The sequence below is a fragment of the Amblyraja radiata genome, chromosome 2, assembly GCF_010909765.2.
Source record: "Amblyraja radiata isolate CabotCenter1 chromosome 2, sAmbRad1.1.pri, whole genome shotgun sequence".
Classification (NCBI taxonomy): Eukaryota; Metazoa; Chordata; class Chondrichthyes; order Rajiformes; family Rajidae; genus Amblyraja; species Amblyraja radiata.
This window is the reverse complement of record NC_045957.1, coordinates 121,558,140-121,581,335: the sequence shown is the minus strand read 5'-3', so window position 1 is coordinate 121,581,335 and position 23,196 is coordinate 121,558,140. Positions and strand designations below refer to the sequence as shown.

The window sequence follows — 23,196 nt, the reverse complement described above, 5'->3', positions numbered from 1 at the left end:
CATGTATCTATACACTGGAAATAGATTGATTATAATCATATATTGCTTTTCCGCTGACTGAATAGCACACAACAAAACGCTTTTAACTGTTACACGTGACAATAAACAATAAACATGACCTGGCTCTTCTTGCACGTGATCCATATCCCTCCATACCCTGCATATCCATCTAAAAACCTCTCGTATGCCACTTTCATACCAGCCTCCACCACCACCCCTGGCATTGCGTTCAAGGCACCCAACACACTCTGTCGAAACAAAATCTTGTTCGGCACATCTCCTTTAAATTTTACCCCTCTCATTTTGAAACTATACTCTCTCGCCTTTGACAGCGCAATCCTGGAAAAAGGCTCTGACTGTCTACCCTATCTATGCCTCTCAATAAATGCTGGAGCTGGATTCCCAAAGAGTTAATTTGCAAGTCGAATCACTGGGACCCCAGTACTGATCCAATTGGCATGCCATTAGTTCAAAATTTGCCAACTTGAAAACTACTTTTATCGCAAATCTCAATTTTCCGCAAACTATTGCTCATCTATCCATGTCAATATGTTACTCTCAGTACCACGAAGTCTTAACTCATGTTGTAGCCTTTCATGTGACACCTATATGAATGCATTTTGAAAATCCATAATTGGATGTGGATTGGATGTTTCCATTAGTGGGAGACACTAGGGCCAGAGGGCACAGCCTCTGAATACAAACACATACCTGTAGTAAGGAGTTCAGTTTAGTTAGGGGAGAAGGCAGGAACGGGGTACTGATTGGGGTTGATCAGCCATGATCACATTGAATGGCGGTGCTGGCTCGAAGGGCCGAATGGCCTACTCCTGCACCTTTGTCTATTGTCTATTGTTATGGAGAATAGGCAGGTAAATGGGGTTAGGAGGGAGAGATAGATCAGCCGATTGAATGAGATAGTAGACTTGATAGGCTGAATGGCCTAGTTCTGCTCCTATCACATGAATTTATGGACCCTTTGTTAGAATCCTTTTCCTTGTTGAAGTGTTCATTTACATATATTTTGATAATTATCTAACATAGAACAGTACATCACCTTAACAGGCTCTTTGGCCCACTATGTCAGTGCCAAACAGGATGCTGTGACCAACCCTGACCTGCCTGCACATAATCGACATGCTGCCATTACCAGCATATCCATGTGCCTATCCAGAAGTCTGTTGAATGCCATTGTCAAATCTGCCGTCACCACCACCTCGTCAGCACCGTCTAGGCCCTCACTGTCCTTAGGGCGGCACGGTGGCGCAGCGGTAGAGTTGCTGCCTCACAGCGCCAGAGACCCGGGTTTGATCCTGACCACGGGTGCTGTCTGTACGGAGTCCGTATGTTCTCCCCGTGACCGGCGTGGGTTTTCTCCTGGAGCTCCGGTTTCCTCGCACACTCCAAACACGGGAGCTTCGGTAAAAAAAATTGTCCCTAGTGTGTGTGGGATAGTGCTAGTGTGCGGGGATCGCTGGTCGGCGCGGCCTGTTTCCATGCTCTATCTCTAAACCAAGCTAAACTAAACACTGTGTTTAAAAAATAAACTTGCAGCACTCATCTTCTTTAATCTTTGCCCCTCTCGCCTTCAAGCTATGCCCTCGAGTACTTGCTATTTCCACCCTGGGGAAATAGGTTTTTCACTGCCTGCTCTATCTATGCCTCATGTAATTTTATATCATTCAATCAGGGTTCCTCGCAACCTCCGCCATTCCAGAGAAAACAACCCAAGTCTGCCCGACCTCTCCCTGTAGCTTATACCCACTAGTCCAAGCTTCATTATGAAATATTTCTTTCAACATCTGCCTCTGGCCTGCTATTGTTATATCCTTTAATCTGTAATAAAAGTCCACTTGAGCCAAGCTTTCCCTTGTGTCTGTGTAATTGCATTTACTTACTGTAATACCCGATCTCCTCCCACAGGATGATGTCAAAGGCAAGCATTTTAACAGCAAGGGAATTCTTCACTGAGATGTATTAGATTCATAGAGTGATACAGCGTGGAAACAGGCCCTTCAGCCCAACTTGCCAACATGCCCCAGCTACACTCGTCCCACCTGCCTGCATTTGGCCCATATCCCTCCAAACCTGTCCTATCCATGTACCTGTATAACTTTATCAAACATTGAGATAGTCCCAGCCTCAACTACCTCCTCTGGCAGCTCGTTCCATACACCTACCACCCCTTGTGTGAAAATGTTACCCCTCAGATTCCTATCAAATCTTTCCCCCTTCACCTTAAACCTATGTCCTCTGGTCCTTATAAGAAATGCTGTCTGACTGGCTGAGTTACTCCAGCACATTTTTTTGTAAACCAGCACAGGGCTCTCGCTTAACTTTTTTTCCCTGTTGCCAGCTGGGCAACCTTGACAGCTTTTTAGGTTGCCAAATGACAGTTTAGGTGGTCATTTAAGACGGTTTGCATGAAGCGTGTGATAATGTGCTTGGACGAAGTGCGTAGTTACCAGTTGGAATTATGCTCAATGAAGCATTCACATATTATGTTCAAGAAGGAACTGCAGATGCTGGAAAATCGAAGGTAGACAAAAGTGCTGGAGAAACTCAGCGGGTGCAGCAGCATCTATGGAGCGAAGGAAATAGGCAACGTTTCAGGCTGAAACCCATCAGTCTGAAGAAGGTTTTCGGCCCGAAACGTTGTCCATTTCCTTCGCTCCATAGATGCTGCCGCATCCGCTGAGTTTCTCCAGCACTTTTGTCTACATTCACATATTATTTCTGCTTCAAATAAAGTCACAAACTAAACATATTCACCAATCAAGACATTATATATACCGCAATGACATGCAGCAAAATTACAATACAATATCTCAACTCTTTTTACATATTGCAATTGATGCAAGCATGTTTTCTGTGAAGGACCGAAAATTACCATGACATGGCCATAGCATGGGTCGTTATTGCTATTGGCACAGAAACACTCTCGCTTCGCACATAATTTATCCATAACAAAATATACAGGTTGCAAGGAAATTTCTAAAGGCATTTTATGATAATAGCTGTTAAAACCGACTATACCCATCTGACAGGTTAAACATTACACTAACTGACAAGAGATGACCAAAGGACATAACTACAGCAAATGTTCTTTTGGTAATATGTTTAAAGGTGTCAAAACAAATAATAACATTTGGAATTAAAACACATTTGATTGCATTCCGTTATCAAACATAGTCAATGTTCGCTCTGAAGACCATGAAGCACAATAGGGTCAGGGGGTGTGTGAATCAGTGCGGGGTGGATAGATGGCGGTGGGGGGTTTGAGAAGGCAATCGGTGCGGAATGGATGGATTGAGGCAGGTGAATTAGTACGCGTTGGTTGGAGTATGTAAAATTGTGAGGGGAGATGTCAGTGGTGTTGAATGGGGGGATCAGTACGGGAAGGATGGGGGGGGGGGGGGTCAGTACAGGATGAATGGGTGAATTAGTACAGGATGAACGGGGGTAGACAAAGATGCTGGAGAAATTCAGTGGGTGAGGCAGCATCCATGGAGCTAAGGAAATATGCAACGTTTCGGGTCGAGACCCTTCTTCAAACTGTTCCCCCCATTCTTCTTGAATGGGGGGATCAGTACAGGATGGATTGGGGGGGGGGTGGTCAGCACAGGTTGAATGGGGGGGATCAGTACAGGATGAATTGGGGGGGGGGGTCAGGACAGTGTGGATCGGAGGGTCTGTGCCGGGTGAATGGGGGATCACTACAGGATGAATGAGGGGATCAGTATAGGATGAATGGGGGATCAGTACGGGATGAATGAGGGGATCAGTACAGGATGCATGAGGGGATCAGTACAGGATGAATGGGGAGTTCACTACAGGATGGATGGGGGGGATTGGTGCAGGGTAAATGGAGGGTGGGTCAGTACGGGATGAATTGGAGGATCAGTGCAGTATGAATGGGGGGAGAAGTGCAGGATGGATGGGAAGGGGGGTCAGTACAGGATGAATTGGGGAACCAGTGTAGGATGGATGGGGGGGGGGGGTGGGGGGTGGCAGGAGAATCAATGCGAGGTGGGTAGGGTGATGAATAGATTGGGGGGGGGGGGGTAGATGGGGAGGGGAGCACGGGATGTCAGTGAGGACTGAATAGAGGAGGAGGGAATGGGGATCAGTGCGGGATGGAGAGGAGGGGTCCCAGGATAAGAGGGGTGGAGGGGGGCGTACAAGAGAGAGAGAGAGAGAGAGAGGGAGAGGGTGGGGTGGAAGGTGCAGAGGAGGTGGGGAGGAAGTAAGGTCAGCGCTCCTGGGACAACATCGCCCCGCTGCCTTGGGCGTCCCTGTCCAACGCCAAAGTGCCGCCGCCTCCACGACACCGCCTCCCCTCCTCCGCCAGCCGACAGGAAGGTGCGGGGCCGAGCGGTGCAGCTCAAAGATCCTATAGCTATAGGATCTGTCATGCAGCTGCTTCAGACGGCGGAAGGAGGCCTCCGTCACCCCCTCCCTCTCCTCCCTCCTCCCGGCCTCGGCGTGCGGGAGTGGTTGTGAAAGTGCCGTTGGCGGATTTGCAGGCAGTGGCCGTTATCAGGGCGATTTCACAACCCCTCCCGCACGCCGAGAGGAGGGAGAGAGAGGAAGGTTCCTTCCGCCGGGCGGGGTGCGGGAGGAGGAGGCGATGCAGCCGCTGCCGCGGCCGCTGCTGCTGCTCGGAGCCCGTCATTCGCTTCGACCCTTCGCCACCACGCACCTAGCATCTTTGCCTCACAATCAAAGATACTAGACGAATACAGCCGCCACCGCCGACACGGAACGTCACGTTCCTATTCTCCAGAGATGCTGCCTGACCCGAGGAGTTACTCCAGTTTTTTGTGTCTATCTATCGGTATGAACCAGTGTTTGATTGCCAAGTCGGGCAAAATGAGTCGGCATTTAGGTTGCCCGGCTGCACTTTGAGTGGTCAATGGCACTCGGGCAACCGTTAATTTCGAGCCCTGCAGCACCTGCAGCTCCTTGTTTCTGCTTGGGTATTCACCTTGCCAGAGAGTGATGGGTTTCAAATTCTCCGAGTGCTGAGTTGTGCTGTGTCCATACGTGGTCGCAGGAATAGAAGGGTGAAAATCAATCCCTGGGGAACTTGAGAATAAAGTCCTATACAAAGTATTGACGGGTAAGAGGAAACAGAAGAACTACAGGCTGAGGAACCTTGTAAGATGTCAAGATCACTGTAGAAATATTGTAAGCTGGAAAGAAAAATCATCTGCAGAATATTACTTTGAACGATACGATACAACTTCATCCCAGGAGGGAAATTGATCTGCGTGGTGGGGCAGGGCAGATTCCAGGTTTCTGATCTATGCATGTAAGGCACAGAAAAAGTGACAAATGAGGAATGTTTAAGCACCAATTAAATGGGATAGTGGGGGTATGTAGAACAACCTGATAATACGCCTAAAGGCATTCTACATGCCAATGCCAATTAATATATGTTGAGTTGAAGAAAGCTGTTACTGAATGTAAAAGCATATGGTAGAGAAATAGGTGCAGGAGTAGGCCATTTGGCCCTTCGAGCCAGCACCGCCATTCAATGTGATCATGGCTGATCATCACCAATCAGTACCCCGTTCCTGCCTTCTCCCCATATCCCCTGACTCTGCTATTTCTAAGAGCCCTATCTTGCTCTCTCTTGAAAGCATCCAGAGAACCTGCCTCCACCACCCTCTGAGGCAGAGAATTCCACAGACTCACCATTCTCTGTGAGAAAAAGTGTTTCCTCGTCTCCGTTCTAAATGGCTTACCCCTTATTCTTAAACTGTGACCCCTGGTTCTGGACTCCCCCAACATTGGGAACATGTTTCCTGCCTCTTGCGTGTCCAAACCCTTAACAATCTTATATGTTTCAAAGAGATGGCCTCTCATCCTTCTAAACTCCAGAGTGCACAAGCCCAGCTGCTCCATTCTCTCAGAATATGACAGTCCCGCCATCCTGGGAATTAACCTTGTAAACCTACGCTGCACTTCCTCAATAGCAAGAATGTCCTTCCTCAAATTAGGGGACCAAAACTGTACACAATACTCCAGGTGTGGTCTCACTAGGGCCCTGTACAACTGCAGAAGGAAGGGCTCTGTACAACTGCAGAAGGAACTCGTGTGAGAGGACTCGGGTGGGCCGCGGGACCTAGTTCCATGCTGTCTCTCTAAACTAAGTTCAGGAGTTAATTAGGGATGTGCCATAAATGTTGACCTTGAATGAATAAATGCTGATGCATTGATGTGGAAGAGATCTTCAATGACTAACGAGGAATGTTGTCAAACCGAGATAATGATTTGTATGCTAAATCCTTGACTGTGCATAGAGAATAGACCTACAAACCTGTACGTCTTTGGAGTGTGGGAGCAAACTGAAGATCTCGGAGAGAACCCAAGCAGGTCATGGGGAGAACGTATAAACTCCGTACAGACAGCACCCGTAGTTGGCATTGAACCCGAGTCTCTGACGCTGTGAGGCAGCAACTCTACCGCTGCTCCACCGTGCAGCGACTATCTCTAAACTAAGTTCAGTCAGTAATTAGGGATGGACCATAAATGTTGACCTTGAATGAATAAAAGCTGATGTATTGACGTAGAAGGGATCTTCAATGAATAACGAGGACTGTTGTGAAACCAAGGAGGTATTGATAGTGCAATGTTTTGGATGCTTAATACTGGACTGTCTGCATAGAGAATAGACACAAAAACAGACCTCCATGCAGACAAAATTTGCAGGTGCTGGTTTACACTGAAGGTAGACACAAAATTCTAGAGTAACTCAGCGGGACAGGCAGCATCTCTGGAGGGAAGGAATGGGTGATTTGTCGGGTTGAGACCCTTCTTCAGATTGAGTGAGAGTCTAGAGATATGGAAAGGTATGGTTTTAGTCCAGGGGCGGAAATCCCGGGGGAGAGGCACAGGGGAGACATGCCCCCTCCATGTTTTGAGAGGTGGGGGACGATCCCCCCATGTTTTATAATCGGTATTTTAAAATTGGGTGAATAAAAATCTATTAAAAATCTCCGCTTTCCGCGAGACAGTGGGGGTGGGACTGATGATCGAGGGCGCCGATTGGACGAGAGAGATGTCGGTCAGCAGGCAGTGGGGGGGGAACATGATGATTCAGCGCGATCATTGGAGGAGGGAGGTGTCGGTCAGAGGCGGAAGTAGGGGGGTGGGACTGAGGATAGAGGGCGGTGATTGGAGGAGGGAGACGTCCATGGAGCATAGAGCTGAGCTTGAATCGGCCCGTTCGCGGGGCTTTTCATCGCCCGGCCGCGGGATCTTCCACCGCCTCGCAGTTAAATGACTGCGTCGAGGCGATCGAGGCTCCCGATGTTGAAGCCCCCGCCGGCCGATGAAAGACCCCATGAACGGGCCGATTCAAGCCACACGATTCGGGGCGGACGAAGCTGCTGTTGCTGGAGTCCAGAGTCGGTCACCAACCAGGTCAGCTCCCGATGTTACTCCACAGGGCCCACGGCCGAAGCCGCCAAGAAATTGTGTGTCCCCCCCCATGTTTTGATAGAGATTCCCGTGCCTGTCTTAAACCGAAGAAGGGTCTCGATCCACTTCTCTCCAGAGATGCTCCCAGCTGGGTTACTCCAGCATTTTGTGTGTCTCTTTGGTGTAAACCAGCATCTGTGCTTTCTTCCTACACATCCTGTCTGCATAGAGGTCTGTTTATAACTCTGCATGAAACTTGTTTCTGCAATTAAGAATGAGGAAAAATGTCTTCACTCAGAGAGTTGTGAATCTGTGGAATTCTCTGCAACAGAAGGCAGTGGAGGCCAATTCACTGGATGTTTTCAAGAGAGTTAGATTTAGCTCTTACGGCTAAAGGAATCAAGGGGAAAAAGCAGGAACGGGGTACTAATTTTAGATGGCCAGCCATGATCATATTGAATGGCGGTGCTGGCTCGAAGCGCCGAATGGCCTGCTCCTGCACTTATTTTTAAATGTTTCTATTGCAAAATTTGGTTTGGCTTCTAATCGCTTTTAATTGTTTTGTTTACAGGTAATGAAGGAAATGCAAAGTGCTCTGAACACTGCAGCAGCTGATGACAGCAAATTGGTTTTGCTGAGTGCCGTAGGAAGTGTGTTTTGTTGTGGTCTTGATTTTATTTATTTCATTCGACGATTAACAGACGACCGGAAAAGAGAGAGTATTAAAATGACCGAGTCCATCAGGTATGCAGCTTCTATATTGGCATTGCATTGCTGGGAATGCCCAGAAGGTCGGGCAGCACCTGTGGAGAAAGTAATAGTCAAAGTTCCAGTTTCCTTGAGCTTTCATGGAATTGGAAGGTTAGATATTTAACACGTCGTAAGCAACGGCAGCTCTCTGTTAAAGTGGGGTCAGGATTCATAGTTTTACAGCATTTCATTTCACAGAATTACATTGTTCCTTGTCGGGCCATAAAGTCATAGAGTGATACAGTGTGGAAACAGGCCCTTCAGCCAAACTTGCCCACACCGATCAACTTGTCCCAGCTGCACTAGTCCCACCTGCCTGCATTTGGTCCATATCGCTCTAAACCCGTTCTATCCATGTACCTGTCGAAATGTTTCTTAAACGTTGGGATAGTCCCAGCCTCAACTACCTCCTCCGGCAGCTCGTTCCATACAACCTGTGTGTAGAAAAAGTGACGCCTCAGGTTCCTATTCAATCTTTCCCCATCCACCTTAAACCAATGTCGTCTGGTTCTCTATTCCTTCGCTCTGGGCAAGAGACTGTGCGTCTACCCGATCTATTCCTCTCATAATTTTATACACCTCTATTGTATCACCCCTCATTCTGGGGTGGGAAGATTGCAACCTTCACGTGGTCCGCCCAGTTTCGACGAATGCAATCAGCCCGGCGTGCACAATCAAATAAGATCAAATAGAACAAGTTGTCCTGCAACTTTAGGCTGTGCATGCCAAACGCAAGAAGAAGACTCCTCATCCTCCTGCGCTCCAGGGAATAGAGTCCCAACCTACTCAACCTCTCCCTATAGATCAGACCATCGAGTCCTGGCAACATCCTCGTAAATCTTCTCTGCACCCTATCCAACTTGACAACATCTTTCCTATAACCCTCACCCTGACCCCATAACATGGTTTACAGCTTATCCTTTTACAGAATTGTTCTGTTTCGGGGCACATGACAATTAAACACTCTTGACTCTTGGCAGAAATAAGCACAGCCCAACTTGTCCATGTTGACCAAGGTGCCTGTCTGAGCTACATCCATTTTCCAGTGTTTCCTCCTTCACCTTTTCAGGGAGTGAGTTCTCGACTTCCACTAATCAGAGTGGGAAACATTTTCCTCGACTCCCTTTAAACTTTTTCTATCCATGTACCTGTCCAAACGTCTTTTAAATGTTGTAACTGCATCTGCCTCCACCGCAGGGGCCGGCAACCTACGGCCCCCGGGCCGAATGCGGCCCGCAACCCGAAATTATCCGGCCCGCAGGCGGATTTTCTTTCCCGTAATCATCCGGAGCGCTGAGCTCTGTCTGTACCGCATCCTGCGCACGGCCGCGCACCTTCTGTGAACACGTTTCAGAAAGAACTGCAGATGCTGGAAAAATCGAAGGTAGACAAAAAATGCTGGAGAAACTCAGCGGGTGAAGACATGCGAGGGTTGCGTGAGGCTGCCTCACCCGCTGAGTTTCTCCAGTATTTTTGTCCCACCTTCTGTGAGCACGTGATTTGATGCCTGCCATCCGGGGCGGGATGGGGGAGGGATCCATGTGTACACGTGATAGACGTGGCCCCCCCCCCCCCCCCCCATCCGCTCACAGACGTGCGTCCCGGCCCCGATACGGAACAAGGTTGCCCGACCCCTGCACTACAGCTTCCTCTGGCATCTCATTCCTTCCATCCTCAGTGTTTAAAAAGTTGCTTCTCATGTCCCTTTAAATTATTCCCCCCTCTTGCCTTAAACTTTTGCCCTTTTTGCTGTTTGACCACCTCCCCCCCCTCCGCCTTGGGAAATAGACTATAACTATCCACCTTCTCTTCTTCTCTTCCTTCTCTCCAGAGATGCTGCCTGTCCCACTGAGTTCCTCCAGCATTTTGTGTCTGCATTTGATTTAAACCAGCATCTGCAATTCTTTCCTACACATTATAACCATCCACGTGATATGCACTCTTCATGGTTATTATACGCCTCTGTAAGGTCACCCTTCTACCTCCTTCCGAGTTAATCAAATATGGGGAGAAGGCAGGAACGGGGTACTGATTGGGGATGATCAGTCATGATCACATTGAAGGGCTGAATGGCCTACTCCTGCACCTATTGTCTATTGTCTATTGTCTAATCCAGCCTCTCCTTGCAACTCAGACCCTTGAGTTGATAACATCCAGAATTCACAAAATGAATGAATGTATACTTTACTGTCACATATGATGATTCAAAGTGAAATTCTTTGTTATAAATGGCGGCGACATTGAAAAAATGATTTCAACTCCCCATCGGTTCCATCGGGAAAAAAACAGCCATTTAAAAAAAAAAGCACACAAAAATGCTGGAGAAACTCAGCGGGTGCAGCAGCATCTATGGAGCGAAGGAAATAGGCAACGTTTCGGGCCGAAACCATTCTTCAGACTGATGGGGGGTGGGGGGGAGAAGGAAGGAAAAAGGGAGGAGGAGGAGCCCGAGGGCGGGGGGATGGGAGGAGACAGCTCGAGGGTTAAGGAAGGGGAGGAGACAGCAAGGGCTAGCAAAACTGGGAGAATTCAACGTTCATGCCATCCGGACGCAAGCAACCCAGGCGGAATATGAGGTGCTGTTCCTCCAATTTCCGGTGTTGCTCACTCTGGCAATGGAGGAGACCCAGGACAGAGAGGTCGGATTGGGAATGGGAGGGGGAGTTGAAGTGCTGAGCCACCGGGAGTTCAGGTAGGTTATTGCGGACTGAGCGGAGGTGTTCGGCGAAACGATCGCCTAAACTCCGCTTAGTCTCCCCGATGTAAATCAGCTGACATCTAGAGCAGCGGATGCAGTAGATGAGGTTGGAGGAGATACAGGTGAACCTTTGTCGCACCTGGAACGACTGCTTGGATCCTTGAATGGAGTCGAGGGGGCAGGTGAAGGGACAGGTGTTGCATTTCTTGCGGTTGCAATGGAAAGTGCCCGGGGAGGGGGTGGTACGGGAGGGAAGGGAAGAATTGACAAGGGAGTTGCGGAGGGAGCGGTCTTTGCGGAAGGCAGACATAGGGGGAGATGGGAAGATGTGGCGAGTGGTGGGGTCACGTTGGAGGTGGCGAAAATGGCGGAGGATTATTTTTTGTATTTGCCGGCTGGTGGGGTGAAAGGTGAGGACTAGGGGGACTCTGCCCTTGTTGCGAGTGCGGGGATGGGGAGAGAGAGCAGTGTTGCGGGGTATGGATGAGACCCTGGTGCGAGCCTCATCTATGGTGGCAGAGGGGAATCCCCGTTCCCTGAAGAACGAGGACATTTCCGATGCCCTGGTGTGGAACGTCTCATCCTGGGAGCAGATGCGGCGTATGCGGAGGAATTGGGAGTAGGGGATGGAGCCTTTACAGGGGGCAGGGTGGGAAGACGTGTAGTCCAGATAGCCATGTGAGTCAGTTGGTTTGTAGTGTATGTCGGTCAGAAGTCTGTCCCCTGCGATGTAGATGGTGAGGTCAAGGAATGGTAGGGAAGTGTCGGAAATGGTCCAGGTGTATTGGAGTGCCGGATGGAAGTTGGTGGTGAAAAAGCAGTCGAGTGGTACAGTAAAGTTAGTCCCTGGTGAGATAGGAGTTTACAGTGACTGACCGTAGCAGCTGGAACAGTCCGTTGCAGGGGTGGAAGGGGTCTCCCATGATTTTATTGGCTCTGGAGTTGCACCTCCTGATGTATAGTTCCTGCAGTGGGGCGAGTGAAGTTCCCATAGTGCGTTCGGCCGAACGCACTACTCTCTGCAGAGCTCTGGCCTCACATCAGTTTCACACCATTCAGGGGGTCAAGGGAAGAGCGTTCACGTCACGGCCCTGTTTCCACCCATCTTTCCACCACCACGCACAAGAAGCGACAAGACAGACGCCATTGCGTGCAGATGCTGCGAAGTGTGTTCAGCTCTGTGGACTCGATCAGAAGAAGCCACCATTTAGGACTGAGATGTGCAGAGACTGCTTTCCGCTGAGACTCTCTCCTCCAGAGAGGACTGTAGGTGTTCGGTTGCTATGTTTATTTAGGACCAAACTCGGTGGATATTTAGTTTAGAATGCCCACATAGGATCACGATATTTGTGTTTAATGTTACTTACCAATTTAGTGAAAGGCCTGGATGAAATTGAAATGAAATTATTATTTGTTGCAGCTTACAGACACGTTAATGCAACAACGCATATGCACAATAAACCATACCACAATAAATGCTCAGTTATACGAGGTAACTGGATCGTAACAGTCTAAGCCAACGTATGTAGTACAACACTGAGAGTCCAGGGTAGTTTGGTGTTACAGTAGGGTTGTAGTTTAGATTGTACTAAGATTCATTCGCTCGTGTGTTAGGCGATGTAGTTCGCTTTTGGCTTCTGTCATCGTCCAACACGTTGACAGAATTGTCGCCCGACGTGTCACAGAGTGCACCGCCTCGTCGCTTCCAGGGATCGCCACCAGGAGGCGTCTGTCACGATCCCCCGTAATAAGATTGAAAGAAGGCAATAGACAATAGGTGCAGGAGTAGGCCGTTCGGCCCTTCGAGCCAGCACCACCATTCAATGTGATCATGGCTGATCATCCCCAATCAGTACCCCGTTCCTGCCTTCTCCCCATGTACTCCGCTATTTTTAAGAGCCCTATCTAGCTCTCTCTTGAAAGTATCCAGAGAACCTGCCTCCACCGCCCTCTGAGGCAGAGAATTCCACACTCACAACTCTCTGTGAGAAAAAGTGTTTCTTCGTCTCTGTTCTAAATGGCTTACTCTTTATTCTTAAACTGTGGCCCCTGGTTCTGGCAAATACAATGCTAGCATTTATTTTGAGAGGATTAGAATACAAAACACAGGGATGTTATGCTGAGGCTTTATATGTCACTGGTCAGACCGCATGTAGAGTGTCGTGAGCAATTGTGGTCTGAGGAATTGGGTCGCTGGAGAGGGTCAAGAGGAGGTTTACGATAATAATCCCAGGAATGAGTGGGTTAACATATGATGAGCGTTTGATGGCACTGGGCCTGTACTCACTGGAGTTTGTAAGGATGAGGGGTAACCTCATTGAAACGCACCGAATATGGAAAAGCCTGGATAGAGTGGATGTGGAGAGAATGTTTCCACTAGTGGGAGAGTCTAGGACCAGAGGGCACAGCCTCAGAATACACCTTTAGAATGGCCTACTCCTGCACCTATTGTCTATGTATCTATATGAGATGAGGAGGAATTTCTTTAGTCAGAGGGTGGTGAATCTGTGGGATTCATTGCCACAGAAGGCTGAGGAGGCCACGTCATTGGGTATTTTTAAGAATTGACAGATTCAAGTTCAAGTCCACATTTGTTGCCACATGCATCAATTCCGGTAAAGTGGAATTTGATTTCCCATGCAGCCATACAAGCAAAAAGAGCACAATACACAATAGAATGTAACATGGACATCCACCACAGTGGAATCAACATTCTACACTGTGTGGAAGGCAATAACGCTCAGCCAGTCGTCCTCCTTTGTTCATCTGTGGTCTGGGCCACGAACCCTCTGCAGTCGCCGCTACGGACGGCCCGATGTACAGGCCCTCTTGTTGGGATGATCCAAACTCCGACGTCGAGACAGACGGACACTCCGCGGCTTGGAGGTCCCGAATCGGCCGCTTCCTACCGGAGACCGCGGCTTCACCATGTTATAGGCCGCAGGCCAGCGATCGGAGCTCTTCTCTGGCGACTCCCCGGCAAGGGATCGCCCGGCTCCGCGATGGAAAGGTCCGTGCTGTGCCCGCTGCTGAAGCTCTGGGCCCCACTCTGGGAAAGGACGCTCCAATCCAATTAGGCCGCGAGGGGGGGTGAAAATGCGACGGAAAAGCCGCATTCCACCGAGGTAAGTAACTGAAAAACAGTTTCCCCCTTCCCCGCCCCCACCCCCCATACTAAAACGCACTACAACACACTTTTAGACATACTAAAAACAATAAAAAAGTCGAAAGGACGAACAGCTGCCGGCTCGCGGCCCCACCCAATGAGGAAGTTACTCCGAACCTTCTTGATTAGTACGGGTGTCGGGTTATGGGGAGAAGGCAGGAGAATGGGGTTAGGAGGGAGAGATAGATCAGCCAAGATAGAATGGCGAAGACTTGATGGGCCGAATGGCATCATTCGGCTCCTATCCCTTATGAATGTTGATGACGAGGAATTGATGCTAAATGTAACGCAGATTGATGCTTCTTTTTTCCACTTGCAGGAGTTTTGTCAACACATTTATCCAGTTTAAGAAACCGATCATCGTAGCTGTGAATGGTCCTGCGATCGGCCTTGGAGCTTCCATTTTACCTCTCTGTGATGTGGTGTGGGCGAATGAGAAAGCCTGGTTCCAGACTCCCTACGCTACATTTGGACAGACTCCTGATGGATGCTCATCACTGACCTTTCCCCGAATAATGGGCCTTGCCTCAGTAAGTTCCACATCTGCTTCAAATCGTCAACTGGTAGACAAAATTGCTGGAGAAACTCAGTGGGTGCAGCAGCATCTGTGGAGCGAAGGAAATAGGCAACGTTTCGGCCCGAAACGTTGCCTATTTCCTTCGCTCCATAGATGCTGCCGCACCCGCTGAGTTTCTCCAGCAATTTTGTCTACCTTCGATTTTCCAGCATCTGCAGATCCTTCTTAAAAACATCAAATCATCAACTACTCTCATTAGGGGCGGCAGCGATAGAGTTGCTGCCTTACAAGCGCTTGCAGCACCTCAGACGCGGGTTCCATCCTGACTACGGGTGCGAGTCTGTGCGGAGCTTGTACGTTCTTGCGTGGGCAAGTTACGGGGAGACTAGCGCCCATAGTCAGGATCGAACCCGGGTCTCCGGCGCTGCAAGCGCTGTAAGATCCTCGCTTTCCTCCCACACTCCAAAGACCAACAGGTTTGTAGGTTAATAATTGGCTTGGTATAAATGTAAATAGTCCCTGTGTAGGAAGGAACTGCAGATGCTGGTTTAAATCGAAGCTAGACCCAAAATGCTGGAGTAACTCAGCGGGGACAGGCAGCATCTCTGGAGAGAAGGAATGGGTGACATTTCGGGTCGAGACCCTTCTTCAGACTCAATAGTCGGAATAAATAATAAATGTGTAAATAGTCCCTAGTGTGTTTAGAATGATATGGGCCAAACACAGGCAGGTGGGTATTGAGTTATAGTGTAAGGTATAGCGTGGAAACACGGTGGCACAGCGGGCTAGTTGCTGCCTGATAGCGCCGGGTTCAATCCTCACTACATGTGCCATCTGTACGGAGTTTGTACGTTCTCCCTGTGATTTGCGTGGGTTTTCTCCGGGATCTCTGCTTTCTTCCCTCAATCCAAAGATGTAATTTGGTTAATTGGCTTGCAGGTTTGTAGGTGAGTTGGCTTGGTGTAAATGTAAATTGTCACTAATGTGTAGGAAAGTGCTAGTTTACACGGATCGCTGGTCGTCCTGGACTCGATGGGCTGTTTCCATGCTGTATCTCTAAACTAAACCAAGCAGGTCCTTTGGCCCTCTGAGCACCGATCAACAATCGCCCAGTATTCTAGTTCACTCCTGCGCACTAGGGACAATTTACACATCAATTAACCTGCAGACCTGCATGTCTTTGGAGTGTGGATGGAAACCAGAGCACCCAGTCAAAATCGAACCCAAGTCTCTGACACTGTAAGGCAACAATTCTGCCCCTGCATCACTGTGCCGCCCGTTCACACAAAGTATACATTTTGTTTCTTGGTCAGCACGGGTACGTTGGGCTGAAGGGCCTGTTCAAGGCTGTGTGACTATGTAGAATTTGGCCTCTAAACATTGTTCCTCAATAACACATTTCTACTTTAATGAAAATTATCTTATCAATTCTCTAGCTAATTATCTGTCATAGTTCTCTCGCTTATTAAAATGTTGATGGTTATCACTGCCCCAATTGTATTATCCTGCCTGAAATATGTTGCTCAACATCACAACCACTTGCTCATGTCATCAGACCATGGAACGTACCATTGACTTCAGAAAGGGGAAGTTTGAAGACCAAGTATCAACACCCTCTCACGCTGCCCACACCTTCCATATCTCCAGTTTCCCTCTCCCCCGACTCTCAATCTGAAGAAGTATCTCTACCCAATACGTCACCTAAACATGTTCTCCACAGATGCTGCCTGCCCCACTGAGTTACTCCAGCACTCTGTGAAACGTCACCTATCCATGTTCTCCACAGATGCTGCCTGACCCGCTGAGTTACTCCAGCACTCTGTGTCTTCTCTGTCAGACTTTATTTTCACCATTTATGCTAAGATTTTGATTATTTTTTTACAGGCGAATGAAATGCTATTCAGTGGACGGAAGTTGACTGCACAGGAGGCTTGTGCTAAAGGATTGGTGTCGCAGGTTTTCTGGCCTGGAACCTTCAGCCAGGAGGTCATGGTCCGTATTAAGGAACTCGTCGCCTGTAATTCCCTTGTAAGTCGGCAACGTAACTGTCCACATCCCACTGGGCGGAGCTTCCTCACACTCACTCAAATGCAGCATTCACTTTAGTTTTTAAATTGTCATCCTTTGTTGTTTTTAAAATATCATCCTTCAGTGGTTTTTATAACATGTGTATTAAAGTTTTTTATGGAGCACAGGCCTATCACCAATTTTACAGCAGCTTTAGTTCCAGAGCCTTGCTGGTTTACACCGAAGACAGACACAAAATGCTGGACTAAACTCAGCGGGTCAGACAGCAGCTCTGGAGAGAAGGAATAGGGTGACGTTTCAGGTCGAGATCCTTCTGAAGACTGAAGAAGCGTCTCGACCCGAATCGCCACCCGTACTGAAGAAAGGTATCGACCCCAAAGGTCATGTCTCACCTAAACACCTGACCCGCTGAGTTACTCCAGCACTCTGTCTCTCTCTTTGGTGTAAACTAGCATCTGCAGTTCCTTCCCACATGCCTTGCCGGGATCAACAGAGGTTCTAAGTTCGTAAGTTATAGGAATGCAATTAGCCCCATCATTCTATCCTGGTCATGTAATAATAATTCAACAATATGTCATGGACGCAGTGGGCCGAAGGGCCTGTTTCTGTAACTCAGCGGGTCAGGCAGCATCTGTGGAGAACATGGATAGGTGACGTTTCACAGAGTGCTGGAGTAACTCAGCGGATCAGGCAGCATCTGTGGAGAACATGGATAGGTGACGTTTCACAGAGTATCTCTAAACTATACTAAACTAAACCTCTAACCCTCTAATTATACTCCTCCTCCTCTCTAAAGCACCATGGACTGCAGTAAGTTAAAACAAACAAATGTAAAATGTGAATTAAATTGCCAGTGAAGCTGGCGCTTCTTGCCCGGGTGCTGGTTAACGAGTTGCCCTGGGATGTCCCGACGAGGGTCGGAACGTCGACTGCACCCGGGACCGAGGCGCCCCTTTCCCGGCAGGTGGCGGCCCTCATGGGAGAGAACCGCGGGCCGCGGAAACGTAAGCCCGGGTCCCTAGACAGCCGCATCACCGTTTTTGGGTGGATTTCTGAACGCCAATACGGCCAAGTTGGTGGCACCGTTGATGGAGTGCCCTAGGTCTGGTCGCGGAAGTCCCGATGAGGTCGAGATCGGCCGCCTCACCCGGCCTAGGGGACACATTTTCAGGGGATTCCTTCCATGGGGGGATTTCTCGTAATTTTGTCCGGATTCAAGGAGGTGCCGGACCACCAGATGCCAGGGAATCAGCGGTGGACATACCTGTATAAAGCACCGGGAGACAAAAATGCTGGAGAAACTCAGCGGGTGAGGCAGCATCAATGGAGCAAAGGAAATAGGCAACGTTTCGGGTCGAAACCCTTCTTCAGACTCTGTATAAAGCACCGTTTTGTAATGCAGAAGAAAAATGCTTCTAACTAATGTCATACCCATCGAGTTAGAGTCATCCAGCACAGAAACGGGCTCTTCATGTGATGTACCGAAGATAGACACAGAATGCTGGAGTAACTCCATGGTGGAGCAGCGATGGAGTCGATGCCTCACAGCGCCAGAGCCCCAGGTCTCCGGTTCGATCCTGACTATGGGTGCTGTCTGTACGGAGTTTGCACGCTCTCCCCTTGAGCTGCATGGGTCCATCCGGGTGCTCTGGTTTCCTCCCACAATCCAAAGACGTACAGGTTTGTAGGCTAATTGGCTTTGGTACAATTGTAAATTGTCCCTAATGTGTAGGATAGCGTCAGTATTTGTGGATCACTCATCGGCACGGACTCACTGGGCCAAAGGACCTGTTTCTCTTTTATTTCTCTGAGATGTTTGATTTCCTCCCACACTCCAAAGATGTACAGGTTTGTAGGTTAATTGGCTTGGTACAAATGTAAATTGTCCCTAGTGGGTGTAGATAGTGTTAATGTGCGGGGATTGTTGGTTGGTGCAGACTTGATGGGCCGAAGGGCTTATTTCCGTGCTGTATCTCTAAACTAAACTAAAAAAAACTAAACTCAGCGGAACAGCCAGCATCTCTGGAGAACATGGATACGTGACATGATAGGTGACTCTAGCACTCTGTGAAACGTCACCTATCCATGTTCTCCACAGATGCTGCCTGACCCACTGAGTTACTCCAGCACTGTGTGAAACGTCACCTATCCATGTTCTCCACAGATGCTGCCTGACCCACTGAGTTACTCCAGCACTCTGCGTCCTTTTGTGCCAACTAGCATCCACAGTTCCACCTTTCTACTTTATTGCATTGTACCATGCAAATAAGCTGGCCAGATGCTTATTCCATTTTGCCGCGCCGACCAGCGATCCCTGTACACTAACACTATCCCACTACCCACATTAGGAACAATGTACAATTTTACCAAAGCCAATTAACATACAAACCTGCACATCTTCAGAGTGTGGGAGGAAACCGGAGCACCCGGAGAAAACCCACGCAGGTCACAGGGCGAACGTACAAACTCCGAACAGACAGCACCCGCAGTCAGGATCGAACCCAGGTCTCTGGTGCTGTGAGGCAGCGACTAGCCCCACCCTTAATGTGGATATGCAATGTGGTTTACTGAGTCATGATTCCTATAGCTTTAGTGTACTCTCTGCTATAAAATGGTATTACTGCCCTAACAAATATCTGTACACTTTATTTAGGTACTTGAAGAATCCAAAGCCCTTGTCCGAAATGCCATGAAGGGCGATTTGGAACAGACCAACGAAAATGAATCTTATGTTCTAAGGAAAATCTGGAGTTCTTCTCAGGGGATGGATTCTATGCTGAGGTACCTACAGAAGAAGATCGATGAGTTCTGAACGTGGATTGTCTTTGGAAAAAAATATTTCCTGCTGGCTTGCCTTGTTGGCTTCTGAATGCCCTCGCACAGAAGCAGAGGAGCAGGAGAACCCCAACGATAGACACATCCTTGAGAGGCATCTGCCCAGAAGCAAAGGCTGGAAGGTGAAGAGCTGAACTCGTGCTGAGTGCCCATCAGTCCAAACGACCACGGGAGAGAGCAAGCTGGGGAGAGCTGAATGATTTGCCGTGCACTACCAAACTTTGCAGTCTGTCCTTTGCCTGTCCGGTAGCTTTTGCCCTTGACGGTTACTGCACTCAAACACGTTGTCTGATGCGTTTGAGAGGGGAATGTTTGGAACGACGCTCAGCTTCAGAAAATGGGAGGAAAGAAAACGGGTAACAAACCAGCCCGCTTCTCACTGCCAGGGAATAGCGAGGCTGGTTTAACTAAAAATATATAAATACTCACAAAAAATATTCTAAAAAAGGTCATAGGTATATTGTTGGGGGGGGGGGGGGGGGGGAGGGGAGGATTACAAATACCTCAACTATAAAGAACAGGTGTGATTTCTGACAGTCGATCCTATCTACAACATAAATCCTTCAGACGATACAACACATCCTTTCAAAGAGTCTGTGTGTACATGTTAAATGTGCTCAGGAGGTGTTATTAAATGTTTGACCCAGTTCCAGAATTTATTCCTATATTCTCCAATACGCATGAAGAAACCACTGGCTCCTTAAGACAAAACACGCCTTGCAGTATTAGTGAATCCTTGTCAATCTTATATAAGGAAACAACATGAGTTAAGTATTAGTTTTCATGTTTTTTTTAAAGTGTAGGGTTTTCCATTTCTTTTTAATCAAATTCAAAATGTATCCTTCTGTTTCTGGGTAAATATAAATGATAGAAAGAGCTTGTGTTTCGTTGCCAGTTTCAATGTATTACACCAAAAATGCTTTATGAATTCATAACTATGGTCTTAGTGCCACTTTAGAAACATTTTCTTAATTTAATAAGCTTTTAAATCAAAAACCCCCCTTGGCACACTATTCAAAACAAAAATTCTTTTTAAAAAAAACCTTTAAAAGTAGGTGATTCTTGTATCTTTTTGTTTAAATGTTACACTATGCCATGTTCTTAACGGTCGGTGCCCCAGATAAATAGTATTGTGCATTCCTGCTAGGAGTGGTAACTAATTCCTGTTTGCAGATATCTCACTGGATATGTAGAGATCTGCATTTGCAATCTTCTCTGAATGTATGAATGGAAATTAAATCTTATTTTTGTACAGTTTGTTTGTACTTATAAATGATCACCTCCCCTCCAGTGGAGAGCTGTACATTGTGTAAATCTGCCTTTACTTTGGATTGGTACAGTATTTTTGCATCTGTGGGACCTACTTTTGTTCAGTAGTTTAAACTATATTATAAACTGTACAATCTGTAAAGTTTTATAGGTTATTAATTAAAATGAGCTGTGAAAAGATCTGCGGAAATAAAACTAATATTTCATATTCAAAAGTGCATCCAAATTGCAAAACTTGTCGTGCTTATTCTCCAGAGTGTTCTGTCTCGATGTTCACAATGTACATATATGTATTATAGTACTATGGGCAGTGGGCAGGTGCTATAGACCTGCAGGGAAGGTAGACGCTCCCGCCCCCACGAGTCTCAGGCAGATGGGGCTCGTCAGCCTGGGAAGGCAGTCAATCTAGGAGAGGGGAAACTCTGATTTAAAACCTCCACTGCCTTGTGGCCATATCCAGTCATGGAAAAGACTCCAGGAGTAAACCTCAAGAAAATCCGGAGTCGGAGCCCATAAGGTAGTTCGTCGTTGTCTACAACCTCGCTCTGGCAGCTCCTGCGACGGCGCTGGTGCCAAACTGTAACGGCCCTGCTGTTCCTTTGGATCGATCAGCGACGTGGAGAGGGGGGACGTGCTGCATGGGCAACAGCCTGTCCTCCATATGACATCGCCCAGGCTTGCATCCGACCAGGATGCATCACCCATGGTCAGTCATGGCCGAGGGGGGCCCAATACTACTATTATAGTTCATAAGTTCCTAGATTCATAGGTTGTCGGAGCAGAATTAGGCCATTCAGCCCATCAAGTCAATTCCGCATTCAATTGTGACTGATCTCAATCTTAACCCTGTTCTCCAGCCTTCTCCCCATAACCCCTGACACAATCACAATCACAATAATACTTTATTAGCCAAGTATGTTTTGCAACATACGAGGAATTTAATTTGCCAAGTCAGTCATATAAATAAAAAGCAACAGAACACACGAAACGCATTTTAATATAAACATCCACCGCAGAGACTCCACGTTCCTCACTGTGATGGAAGGCAAAATCAAGTCTACTCCGCCATTAAATCGTGGCTGATCTATCTTTCCCTCTCAACCCCATTCTCCTGCCTTTGCCCCGTAACCCCTGATACCCGTACTAATCTTGAGCAAAAACAAAATGCCGAAGGAAAATCTTTTCTGAACCCTTTCAAGCTTGACAATATCTTTCCTATAACATGGTGCCCAGAACTGAACACAATATTCTAATTCTAAATGCAGTCTCACCAACGTCTTATACAACTGCATATGAGTTCCCAACTTCTATACTCAATACTCTGACTGATGAAGGCCAAAGTGCCAAAAGCCTTTTTGACCACCTTATCTACCTGAGCTCGACCTTCATGGAACCATGCACCTAGATCCCTCTGCTCTACAACACTCCCCAGATGCCGACCATTCACTGGGTAGGTCCTGCCCTTGTTAGACATCCCAAAATGCAACAACCTCTACTTTATTTTCACGTTTATTTTTATTTAGTAATACAGCGAGGAAACAGGCCCTTCGGCCCACCGACCAGTGAACCATGCACACGAGTACTATCCTACACCCTGGGGACAATTTACAAATTGTACCAATGCCAATTAACCTACAAACCTGTTCAACTTTGGCATGTGGGAGGAAACCCACTCTGTCACAGGGAGAATGTATAAACTGTACAGACAGTGCCCATAGTCAGGATCGACTCGGCACTGAGGCAGCAACTCGACTGCTGTGTGACTACCTTGGTGCAAAGAAATTCTTTGTTTTGCATATTCAGTGAAATTGCATTATACGTAAGCACAATCATAAGTACATAAAAAGTGCCACGATTGTAGCGTGGGAATTGTGGACTTCACTGAGGCAGCACACAAAAGCCACCATATTTCTGGCGCCATCATGTCTTTCAAGTTTCAAATGTTCTTAAAAATAGTCTTTCTTTGCCATAGAGGCCCGTTCGTAACTTCACAAGTGAATTAGACCATTCGGCCCATCAAGTCCAATCTCCGCCTTAAAAATATCCGTTGACTAGTTGTGGCGACTGCACTGTTGTCCGTATCCTCTGCTCTGTGCCGCTGCAGGCCATGTCCGATCCACACACTCGGACACTTGGAATGGTCCCCGGTCTAACAGAGCCCCAGGCTGCTACAGCCCACTCCATCCATACCTCGACCCACAAACCTCCCGCCGCCTCAGTCCCCTCGCCTCTCTCAACCTCCATGCCCCTGGCGCCTCCTGTGGCCGAACTCTTAACCCCCCCCACCACCCCACAGTATGGGATACAGCCCCATAGCCTGCTCACTGACAACCGATCCACTCCTCCATTCACCGCTACCACTATGTTAAAGAGCAAATAAGGGGGCCGACCCAAAACATCTATCCATTACCCCCACAGACGCTGCCTGGCCAACTGAGTTCCTCCAGCACTTTGTGTTTTAGATATGTATTATAGTTGTGGTAACCAGCGCAGAAAGCCTTCATG

The 23,196-nt window shown here is 48.0% G+C and overlaps 1 protein-coding gene across 2 annotated transcripts in view; it reads left to right on the top strand.

The window, feature by feature from the left end:
• The window catches only part of cdyl (chromodomain Y like), a 213,551-nt gene extending 192,642 nt beyond the window's left edge, over window positions 1-20,909 (top strand). For both annotated transcript variants that reach the window (XM_033014641.1, XM_033014634.1), the window contains 4 exons: window positions 8,000-8,172; window positions 14,362-14,572; window positions 16,444-16,587; window positions 19,241-20,909. In XM_033014641.1, the coding sequence (XP_032870532.1) occupies window positions 8,000-8,172; window positions 14,362-14,572; window positions 16,444-16,587; window positions 19,241-19,399 (687 nt within the window). In that variant the 3' untranslated portion in view covers window positions 19,400-20,909. The remainder of the gene's footprint in view (window positions 1-7,999; window positions 8,173-14,361; window positions 14,573-16,443; window positions 16,588-19,240) is intronic.
• The last annotated feature ends 2,287 nt before the right edge of the window (window positions 20,910-23,196 follow it).